The sequence below is a fragment of the Ambystoma mexicanum genome, chromosome 8, assembly GCF_040938575.1.
Source record: "Ambystoma mexicanum isolate Mex_15411 chromosome 8, UKY_AmexF1_1, whole genome shotgun sequence".
Classification (NCBI taxonomy): Eukaryota; Metazoa; Chordata; class Amphibia; order Caudata; family Ambystomatidae; genus Ambystoma; species Ambystoma mexicanum.
In genome coordinates this window covers 1679362183-1679374257 of record NC_090929.1, presented here as the reverse complement: position 1 = coordinate 1679374257, position 12075 = coordinate 1679362183, and the positions used below count along the sequence as shown (strand labels likewise).

General features: G+C 45.2%; 1 protein-coding gene across 1 annotated transcript in view; it reads left to right on the top strand.

Moving 5' to 3' along the window:
• NSMCE4A (NSE4 homolog A, SMC5-SMC6 complex component) overlaps positions 1-12075 on the top strand; it is a 213338-nt gene that overhangs the window by 26537 nt on the left and 174726 nt on the right. The window contains exons 2-3 of the mRNA XM_069611968.1: positions 887-967; positions 2161-2291. Of these exons, the coding sequence (XP_069468069.1) occupies positions 887-967; positions 2161-2291 (212 nt within the window). The remainder of the gene's footprint in view (positions 1-886; positions 968-2160; positions 2292-12075) is intronic.

The following is a 12075-nucleotide window of genomic DNA, read 5'->3' as shown; positions in this document are numbered from 1 at the left end:
TTGGGTCTGTATCTGTAACCCTACAGTCCCCCTAACTGCACTTTTGGACACCTGTTGTCTGCACTTACCCTTGCACCTGCAACCTGCTGGCCGCACTTCTTGTTTTAATCCCATGTACAGCACCTCCCCTTTCCCCTGGCATTCCCCCCCCCCCCCCCCCCCCTCATGGGTTTGTAGCCAGTAGTCGTAACATTAATTTCTTGCAACAGGAAGGTTCCCAGTCCCAGTCCTCAAAGAATGTTGCATTATTTTATTTGTTTTTTTATTAGCTTCATGAAAACCTAGACCAGCAACTGGTCAGATTTGTAGTCTGAATCAAATGCAAGAATAAAGAGCTTGCCTCGTTTGATTTATGAAAGAAGGATAACATCCATATATGCAGATGGCCATAATTTTCTGATTTTAAAAAGAAAGACCCATCTGAGGCACCTTCAGTCCAGCGGCTCTCCATAATTCGAAGAGAGCACATTGTAGAAGAACACCATTATGAATTCCCACATTAATTTGAGCCCTGCGTGAATTGCCTATTTTGCTCTGCCATACCCTTTGCTTTAGACCGCTGCCAGTGACTGTTTTCCTGCTTGGGATTACTCTGTAAATGGGTCTTTGGGTAGCCCGTAGAGGTTTGAGACTAGGTTGGCCAGTTACCGTTGTGCAATGGCGGAAGACGATGTCCTTGAAGTTAATGTTTGTGCTCTAGTATTGCCGTCACTGCCAGCATCGGAGTATTCATGTCCTCCTTCGATCCCCCTAGATTATTGCCCTGAAGAGGCCAGGCAGAAATGTAACTAACGATACACTGGTTTCTGTTCTAATGCTTTCACCTCTTATGTGACATGCCGTGATAAATTCTTCTTTGCATTTGCTTAATCTCTCACATTTTTAGTGAATCGGGAGGACATGCTAAGTTCACGGAGCAACAAGCTGACGGAAGCCCTACAAGAATGTAATAAACTCTTCACCGGAGGCAAGTGCAACTCTTTCCAGATATCGCTTTGCTAATCTCTACTTCTAAGCAGCATCCACCTGTCTTGTACCCTCTCTACATCCAACTGTAGGCAGTGTGCTAAAGCTGTGTGGGGTGCGACTCTGCGATCAAACACAATTTACTTAGTAATTCCAAAGCACATACCTGTCACTCTTCCTTGGGTCCTCCCCAGCCCCCCCCACCCCCCTTAAATGCATAGGACTGTTGGTGGTTCCAAAACATAACTGCTAAATAGCACAGTTACTCTTCCCGGGTAAAAAAAACATTGTCAATGAAACTGCATCCTGTAGTGACCACCAGAATGTAGTAAAGGACACTTAAGTGGTTCTAAGTTGCTATCTTTTTTTGCCTGGTCAACATGACAATTAAGGTAAAAGCAATGCTGACCGCCAAACACACAGCCTAAAATCCAGCACCAACGCCCTGACTCACTTGCCCATGATATGGACCGTTTTCACTTTCTCCATCCCCACATTTCTTTTTTAGATTTGATCAAATTAATCGAAAACCCCTTCCAATTCCCCTCTTAACCTCCTTTGCCCTGCCCCCAACCATCGTCCTTCCACATAACGTGGCATAAATAACAGGGACGCATAGCCTGGTTTTAGGTTCAACCCAATAAGAAGGGGAATCCTGACCCTCCCATATCGCCCTTACTGCCCCTGGTTATATTCTCACTGTCAAGTGACTGGTAAAAAAGAAATACCTGGCTGTCCACGTCGACTGAGCCAGTTCTGACAATCTCTGTAATAATTTGTCTCTTTAATCATTTGTCTCCAGCCCCTCCCACCCCCAATCACACATGCACGTTCCACTTCTTTTCCCCTTACAGTTATTAGGGAAGCACTTAGCTAGTCTTGTGTCTCCAGTGAACTGAGGTAGGAGAGTTGAGCTCATTACACGGGCACTGAGAACGGTGGTACAATGCTCGCGCTCACCTCTGAATGTTGCATTTTCTGCATACTAGTCACATATACAACCATGGCTAGGTTTGGGGTTCCTGGATCCTTTGCTACTTGATACCTTAACCCGTCTTTTAAAACTCCCCCAGTTTATTTTTTTTGTATCGTCTCAACCTTCTCTTTGCAACTCTCTTTTTGTGGGCCCTCATTACATCCTAGGAGTCCTTTGCACCTTTATGATGAGGAATGCATGTGCTTCTCTCCCTGTAGTGTCCCAGGCACGAGAGGCAGCTCTCGATGCCCAGTTCCTGGTGTTGGCAACCAATCTGGGGAAGGAGAAAGCCAATCAGCTGCATTCAGACATGACCGTCTTTGATCCAACCTCATTTGCTGAAGATCTGGTAAGTACAACCTTCTGTTCAAGTGACCTGAAAGGAGCCAATAAGCAAAGCATGAAATGCAAGTATATGTATTGCAAATGGCACAGATGTATTTACTTTCAACGCACATGAAACCAAACGCAATGGGAGAAATTCTTTTTTGCCTCCTTCATCTGCCTTGCAGCAGTTTGTGCTTACAGCGTGACCTATATTTTCTATGCCGAAAGATGGCTTAAGTGACATTTGTTGAGGCGCCTCCAAAGTCTCTAGCTGCCTTGGTGAAATTTTGTGATACAGGTTATAAATGAATTGTCTTGAAGTGGAACAGGGAAAGGAATACAGGAGAGGGCTGTAGCGGAAAGTTTGAATTGAGAATACAGGAACATTCCAAGGACTGGAAATGCAAGAACAGCTGAAATTAAATTGGGATCTACTGATAAGATGCAAAGGAAAGTCAGGAATAGGGGAAGGAAAGGTCAGGACAGAAAGGAAAGAAAAAGGGAAACACAGACTAAATGTATCGTAGATCACCAACTGATCATATATTCATGCAGTTTAGCATAGCAGCCAAGCAAAACAGAAGGCACTGCTACAATACCAGGAAGCTGGAAACACGACTGGTGAAGATGGACTACAGAAACTGAAAACCAGGTTGACTACAGTAGCAAGCACCCGTTTTGTCAATACACACTTATAGGTACACCTGTGCACCGTGGTGTAGAGTTGGAGGGTTTCACAGCTGGCTTTGAGAACACACCAACTCTTGAAGACCGTTGAAAGATTTTTATTTTTAGATTAGAAAAGGGCCTTGATACCGCTCCAGTCTAGTGCAGGCTGTTCCTCCCTAGCCCATGCATCTTCAACCCTAGGCTTCAATCTAAAGATTGGTTTCCCCTACTATCTAAGCTTTCTTACTGGTTGTGGTGGCAGAAAAGCCAACATCCTCTGACTCCTTTTGGGAACAATCTAGGTGGTGCCTAGTCTATGAAACTATGACCAAAGCTATCCACACGCTTGCCCCGTTAAAACTACAGAAGGCTAAGCCTCACGCCCACATAAACAAATGGTACACACCTCACCTAAAAATCCTTAGAAAAGGGTAGCAGAGTCAAACTGGAAAAAACACCCGTCCGCACAGAATAAAGATATATTCAGTGCAGTATCATTTAACTACAAAACAGCCATTCTCCAAGCAAAGAAAAATATTTACAACGACCGCATAGCAAAAGCAAACTCAAATACGAAAGAATTGTTGAATATACTAAAAGAACTTGAGTCTCCTGCCCCCATACCAGACCCCTTCATCAAAGACACCCAATGGTGTACTAATATTCCAAATGCGCTCCAAACAAAATTGCAACGCTACTCGACAAAATCAACATGAAAAAAAACCTCATCAACACCACCCTGCCTCCTAAACCACCTACTCCACTGCTAGCAGCACTGCCACAATTCAACTTTCAACCTCTTTCCAGTAAAGACGTTGAACAGATCATACTTAAAATCATATAACTGCAAGGGCGATGTCTGCCCAGCTACTTTAATCAAAAGAAGCAGCCTCTGTGCTCTCCCCATTCATTACTAAGTTTATCAATGCTTCATTTGCTACGAGCTCTGTACCTACTAGTCTAAAAGATGCCTGGGTACTCCCACTGCTAAAAAAGCCTACGCTCGACCAGAACACTAACTACCGGCTGATCACTACAGTCCCTTTTCTGTTGAAAATACTGGATCGAGCGGCCTATCTCCAAATCCAGCACTATCTGGAACTTAACAATTTACTAGGCCCAAGACCATCTGGATTCAGACCTAGACATGGGACAGAGACAGCACTTGTCAATCTAAAGAACCAAATTCAGGCTTTAAAAGATAAAGGTAAATCTGCCTTGCTATTATTACTCGACTTACCGGCGGCATTCTATCTAGTGAACCATGATATATCATGCAAGCACTTGTCATCTGCTGCACACTTCTCTGACCAAGCCAACATGTGGATTAGATAATTCCTTAATAATAGATCCATGCGCGTCTTTGCTCCATCTGCCTCATCCGTACCATCACGGGTATCCTGTGGAGTCCCCCAAGGATCCTGTGCATCACCAACACTCTAACGTTTTCACTAAGCCTCTATTCGATATCTTGGGCCATCTGGGTATCACGTATACAAACTAGGCTGATGACACCCAGATCCTTATCCCAATCACTGGTGACTACACTGCAGACAGCAAAACTTTGAATCCTATCTACATCATAATACAAATTTGGATGGCCAACCACGGCTTATGTCTAAACGATGACAAAACTGAACTTCTCCTACTTGGGTCCCTTATCAAATTGAGCAAACTAAACACTGCCTTCAAAACTAATCATCGATGGTAATACCATTAATGTAGCACACAGTGTGAAAACACTGAGTATACACATTGACGCATCACTATCCTTTAAGAAACAAACTAATGCACTTGCATCAGCCACAGCTTATACCTGTCCGTACCTATCCACAAATAACTGTGTCAGTTGCATGAGCATTAGTGCTATCCAAACTAGACTACTGTAACGCGCTTTACTTGGGTACCTCTCAACAAAACGTAAATAAAATGCAAGTAATGCAGAACAATGCAGTTGGGTCAGCCTGTAACATCCCAAGGAAACGGCACATCTCTACTACTAGACAAAACCTCAAATGGCTAAACATCAATCAAACATCAAAGAATTGACCTTAAAGTTCTATCATTAACACTTAAGTCCCTACACAACCAAGCGCCATCTTACCTCTGCGACACCTTTACTCGGCATACTTCAGCAAGACCAGCCCAAACCCATTGCGTAAATATACCCACTGTCAACCAACAAAGTGCGGGTGGAGTTCGTTTCCCTGTTCTTGCTGCAAGAAAATGGAATGCACACCCCCTCACCACCAGAACTGAGCCTTCATTCATGATCTAGCTATCCTACTGCTTTTATGGCGTTTATATTCGCACCTGTATATATGTAACTGTTTACTATGTAATTATCGCCTCTCCTGCTGTAGGATATTGTAAAATATGTATATCAATTGATGCACAATGTAAATGTATGTACAACATGTAAGATATGCGCTCAGCTGCCCCAGCGTCCTGACGCGCAACACAAATAAATAAAATACAAATATGTTGCTTAATATAGTGTAACACAAGGATGTGTAGATTTTAGATACTGGATCAGGAACCAAAGCATGTCTAGATGAAACCATCCAGAACTCCATTGCACACCGCATGTGTGAAATGTCAAATCATTGATGCCAATTGTGATGTCGTCACATGACTCCCTGGTCACGTGGAAAGGAACACGGGGCCGAAGGAAGGGGAGGGACCGGAAATGACGGGGGCTAATCAGTTCTCCAGATAACGTGTGAGAATAAAGATGTGTTCATGAAGACTCCGTGTCCGCTCATCATTCTTGAGTGTAAGAGATGCATGTTGAAGTCTGGGCACATCTCGACACTGGCGACGAGTGAATCCACGCAGCAGGATCACTTATCCGGCGTCTCGGGCGCGACGGCAACATACGGCGGGTGGGAGTCAGTGTACTCCCCGCCAGCTGAACTTCCATCAGGTATCCGAGAGCGGTCCCTGCAAATAACCGCCATCGGTGACAGGAAGACCCGCAGGTGGAGAGCGTCGGCTCCCTGCAGTTTCCACACGTCCGTGTCGCGGGTGGAGCGCATCGGCTCCCTGCGACTGCCTCGCATTCACAGAGGCACATTTCGCGTGTGAGTAGAGAGCGTCGGCTCCTCACAGCGTTTTCCCGCCAACGGCGGGCAGGAAATTCGCGGGTGGAGCGCATCGGCTCCCCGCGACGGCTCATTCCTGTGAAAGGGATCTGATCGTGAGTGGAGCTCATCGGCTCCTCACGTGGAGGCGTGTGAGTGGAGCGCGTCGGCTCCTCACAGCGTTTTCCCGCCAGAAGAAGTGGCATCAGTGGGTGGAGCGCGTCGGCTCCCCACACACATAAAAGGTACGCGAACGACAGACAAAACACACAGAGACTTTCTCTCTCTTCAAAAAAAAAAATATATATATATTTTTTTTTCTCTCTCTCTCTCTGCCCAATTTGTGGAAGCCACGTGGGTGGAGCGCATCGGCTCCCCACACACATACTTTTGTGTCGCACACTGAAATCAAGTCTTAATAAGAAACACGTAGTTGCTGTCATCCAAGTTTACACACTCAACAAGTGCACAGTTGCATATCATCTGTCATGCTTGATGATTCATCTGAGGAATCACTAACTGTACAAGTAACTCCTGTCAAAACAACACGCACAAGCATGACGGACGGCCTGATAACACAACTACCCCCCAATTTTGACCTAAGTGACACCAGCACACTGGGACCAAGATGGAAAAAGTGGGTGAGGGATTTTGAAGTGTGTCTCAAGGCAGTGGGCCCTTTAGAGGATGAAAGGAAACACAGTTTACTCACCCATGCCATAGGATCAAATGTGAGAGACATTCTAGATGAAATTCCTGAAGATGACACAGACACCTACACCAAATTCAAGACAACTCTAACAAACTACTTCACGCCACACACAAACGTGGACTATGAGCGTCATATCTTTCACACCACTAAACAACTAAAAGGTGAAACAATGGATGCATTTGTGATGAGACTAAGAATAAAGATGAAACACTGCGATTTTAACAACTACTCAAATGAGGAGGCACTTCGCTCACAGATAATTGTAGGGTGCGAAAGCAGTGATTTCAGAAAACGGCTCCTACAAAAGGCTCGAAATCTGGAAGAGATTCTACGCCTGGCTCGGTCTGAGGCGGCATTAACAGCACAGGTGGAGAGTCTTGATGGCATCACCATCATTCATGGGAAACATGAAAATCTACACAAACTTGAGAGCAACACCAAAGGAAACGCAGATCCATTTTGTTATCGCTGTGGACATGAATATCCTCATGAAGGCATTTGTCCTGCCATGGGTCAAATTTGTTCTGCATGCGGGGGGGAAAATCATTACAAGGCTGTGTGTTTCATCTATCGCAGCAAAATGCGAGGAAGTGGAAGAAATAGACGCTCCTCACCAGAAAGGGAATTGAGGCGCATGAGTCCCAATCGTGAGTCACACTACAATAATGACGCGACACGCCGCCGACAACGAGAAGAACCATCAAATAGAAGACAATCAAAACCCACACATGAGTGGCGTGACAACAAATCTTCATCCTCCGGGCGGAGAAGACGTCCTCGGAGATATGTCAGGTGTCTGGTGTAACAATCACATTCTGACAGTATCTCTAGCACCTCCTCAGAGGACAAACCCAAGAAGGAATCAAATCCACACAGAGGAGAACCACGGATAAAAGGCTACCTATATGCACTTGGAAACCCCACGGCAAAAGAAAATAGCCCCACTCTCATCATCAATGTCAACCAAGTGGCTGCAGAATTTCTGGTGGACACAGGAGCCACGGTAAATGTGGTGAGTGAAGAAGTGTACAACAACATGCCAAATGCACCACGTTTACAACCAGCGAGAGCGCTCATTTTTCCATATGGCTCCAAGACGCCACTACCATGTAAAGGTTTCTTCACGGCGTCATGTCGATACAAAGATCACGTGAAGGAAATACCCATGCATGTTCTCGAAGCAGCCACTGACAGTGGATGCATTCTCAGCTACAAATCTGCGGTCGACATGGGTCTGATTCATGTTCTATATAGACTCATGATGCACAAGCACCTGGACCCCACCGCCAACATTGACAAGATTTTCCCTACATTATTCAGAGGACTCGGAAAATTGAAGGACAGACAAATTGAACTACATATAGACAGCAACATTCCTCCGGTAGCGCAACACTACCGTGGTATTCCCATCAATATACAAAAACAAGTGGAAACCGAATTAATGAAACTCTTGGAAGCGGACATAATTGAACCTGCTGAAGGTCCCACTCCTTGGGTGTCTCCCATTGTGCCAGTCCCGAAAAAAGACTCCGCTGACATTCGCATTTGCGTGGACATGCGAAGACCCAATGAAGCAATCTTGAGAGAACGTCATCAATCTCCCAGAATAGCTCGATGGGCCTTAAGGCTACAAGACTATCAATTCAACATCATTCATCGACCGGGAAAAGAACAAAATCCAGCAGATTTCCTCTCGCGTCATCCCAATCAAGACTGCAACTCTGATCCATCCATTGCAGATCAATACATCATGTATGTGGTCCAAGAAAGTGCACCACCAGGTCTGGACATGGAACAAATAGCCACGGAAACCAACTCGGACCCTGCAATGCAGATCATTATGAGATGTCTTGAGACAGGGCACTGGAAACAGGCAAAACAACTCAAAGAAAGTGCGGAAGAAGACACCAAGCAAGATATCACCTGTCTGCTCACAGTAAAGGAAGAGCTTGCAGAAACAGAAGGACTCTTACTAAAAGGGACAAAACTAGTGATTCCTCGGTCATTAAGGAAAAAGGTCCTTGAGCTTGCGCATGAAGGACACCGGGGAATAATGTCCACGAAAAGGATGTTGCGACAAAGGGTGTGGTTCCCCCAAATGGACACACAAGTGGAAGAACTGCTCAAGAACTGTCCCACGTGTGTGGTTCTTAACCCTCAAACTAGACCTGAACCGCTCAGAATGACTGAATTGCCCAACGGAACCTGGGAAGAGATTGCGATAGATCACTATGGTCCATTGGAAGGGGGAGAATATGTCTTTGTAGCAATAGATGAATACTCCAGATTCCCAGATATACAAATTGTGCCGTCAACAGCGGCATATCACACCATACCTGCATTGGATAGGATGTTTGCCACATACGGAATTCCGAAAGTAGTGAAATCAGATAATGGTCCTCCATTTACCGGACAAGACTTCAAAACCTTCGCGGAATATATGGGTTTCCACCACCGAAAAGTAACACCGTTATGGCCTCAAGCGAATGGTACAGTTGAGCGTTTCATGGGGAGCATCAAACGCACCACACAAATAGCTCGCCTGACGGGAGAACCAGTGGAGAAACTACTGTGTAAATTAATGAGAGACTATCGAAATACCCCACACAGCACCACTGGCAAATCACCATCAGAAGTCATGTTTGGGAGAAATGTGCGAACCAGGATACCCCACATAGAACTAGAAGAAGAAAGGTACAAAGACGATGCTGAGATGAGACAACAAGACACATCCCAGAAAGCAACCATGAAAGAGACAGCGGATAAGAAAAGAAGGGCTGAAGAGAACATCTTAGAACCAGGAGACATAGTCGTTGCGAGACAGCCACAAAACCGCAAAAACATGGCAGCATTCAATGAAGAACCCCTCCCTGTCAAGCAGAGGAAAGGCTCTCTCATCACAGCTGAAGGAACTACGCACGTAGTGACAAGGAACAGTTCTCACTTCAAAAAAATGCCAGGGATCCTACCCCTAATCGAGCATCACGTGCCAAGAGACGTGTCGGTGCGGGATGCACCCTATGAAGGAGATCAGGAGGATTCTGACACTGATGAGCCCTGTTGGCTGCATCAGGAATCTAATGAAAGAAACAATTGGAGACCTCAGAGAACTCGAAGAAGACCACCTCGTCTCATTGAAGAGATGCCCTGATAACGAACTTAATGTTTAGTATCGGGGGGGTGTGATGTCGTCACATGACTCCCTGGTCACGTGGAAAGGAACACGGGGCCGCAGGAAGGGGAGGGACCGGAAATGACGGGGGCTAATCAGTTCTCCAGATAACGTGTGAGAATAAAGATGTGTTCATGAAGACTCCGTGTCCGCTCATCATTCTTGAGTGTAAGAGATGCATGTTGAAGTCTGGGCACATCTCGACACCAATCTTTAGCATTCCAAATATGTAATAAACTAATATTTAAGGCAAAGAAAAACCAAATTAATATAAAAAATGTCCCAAGAAAATCGAACCTAACGTTCACGGATCTAAACACACATTTTCTGAGTAAATTCAAGACCCTGACACCTATTGAACACCTTAGTACAAGGGACACGGATCATAAAACAACTCTTTTCGGGACATTCTCCCATCTTCAGGGGTGTACTCTGCATACTTCTAACCTCTTCATGAATAACGGATAGAGCATTGCACTATCCTATCGACACCGCCACCATAATGTTCAACGGTACTCCTCATACAAAGCAACCTTGAGAAATGACCTGGAATTGTTCACGCACATCATTGCCGATGCCACATAACTAGCTGGAAGCCATGTAATGCTCGGTCTAAACTGGATAATCAAATTCAAAGCGTACCCCCTCCAATCCAAAAACTGTGCCAATACCAGTATTTTTATTGCCATGCTCCAAATCTGTTTTAGATCCGTGACCTTTTATTTATTTGGGCCGTTTTTGATATTGATGGTTTTTGAGAGTACTAAAAAAGCAACTATTTTTATTTGCCTTAAATTACTTGATTTGTTCAATATTTTGAATGCTAAATATTGACTTGTACATATACAGTGTGCAATTGAGTTCTGGCTGGTTTCATCTAGACATTGTTCAGTTCCTACTGGTTTAGGTACTAGGGCGTACCGGTTTTCAACTTGCACCTGTGAGAAATTATTGTAGACCAATTTGAGATTTTTTTTGTATTCTCATTTATCTTTTTGAGTGCACTCTCCACTCCTTTTCTTTAGATACTCAAGCCCCACATGGTCCTTTCCTTCCACACACTTGTTTTCTTCTTCTTGTGTCTGTGTTCTCCTCTCTCTCATTCTAACCACTGTCTTGGTCTCCCCTTCTATCCCCCTCCCCTTCTTTCCTCACCCTGCCCCTTCTTTCCTCCCCCCTCCCCTCCTCTCCCCATCATGCATGCCCTCACTCCTTCCTTCCTTCCTCTCACTCCTTCATTCAAGCTCCTTATTCTATCTGTCTACTTCTCTCTGCTCTGATCTCTGCTTTCCCTCTCTCCTCTACTCATCCTACTGCACTCTTGTGTTCACTATTAGTCCTACCCTCCCACACTATTGGAATTACCACTCTCTGGAACATTACTACCACTCCTCTTCACACTACAACTCCTCTACACTACTACTCTTCACCACCACCACTACTATTACTCTTCTCCACCCCACCTTATCAGTTACACTCCTTTCGCTCTTCCAGTCCCCTTATACATGCTCTACTCTCCCTCGATTCATTTCACTCACGCACCTCTACCTTCAGAAACCAAAGTACCACTTTCTCCCACCAACCAATACCTCCCCATGCACATATGCCATGATGTTCTGCACTGTCCTACCTCCTTCATGTGACTTCTATCCTCCACTTTCCCCCTACATTGGCTCTCTCTCTCTCTCTCTCTCTCTCTCTCTCTCTCTCTCTCTCTCTCTCTCTCTCTCTCTCTCTCTCTCTCTCTCTCTCTCTCTCTCTCTCTCTCTCTCTCTCTCTCTCCCTCACCTGGTTCCTTGGGCCAACCACTGACTTTCCTTTCCCCAGGAATATGTTACAGGTGACCAAAAGCACAAAGGGTGTCTTAAACCTTGCCCTTTTTTTTGTACGTAGGTGTCTGCCCCAGTTCATGGCTGCCTGTTACACCAAATTCATTTCAGTATCCCAGTTCATGTGAGTGGTTACTGGTGTATGTAAGATGCCAGTTTTACTGGGGGACCGCCCTGCAGCCACGTCGCTAGTAGAGATTGTTTGTGTGCTGAGATTACAGTTTGATGGATGAGAAAGCTCTGCGTTTCAGTGCTGCTGGAGCGGTCTTCTCTGCGTGGACCCATGTTGCATAGTATATTGCGTTATCTAATTTTTAAAGTATATCGCTGTACGGCCCAGT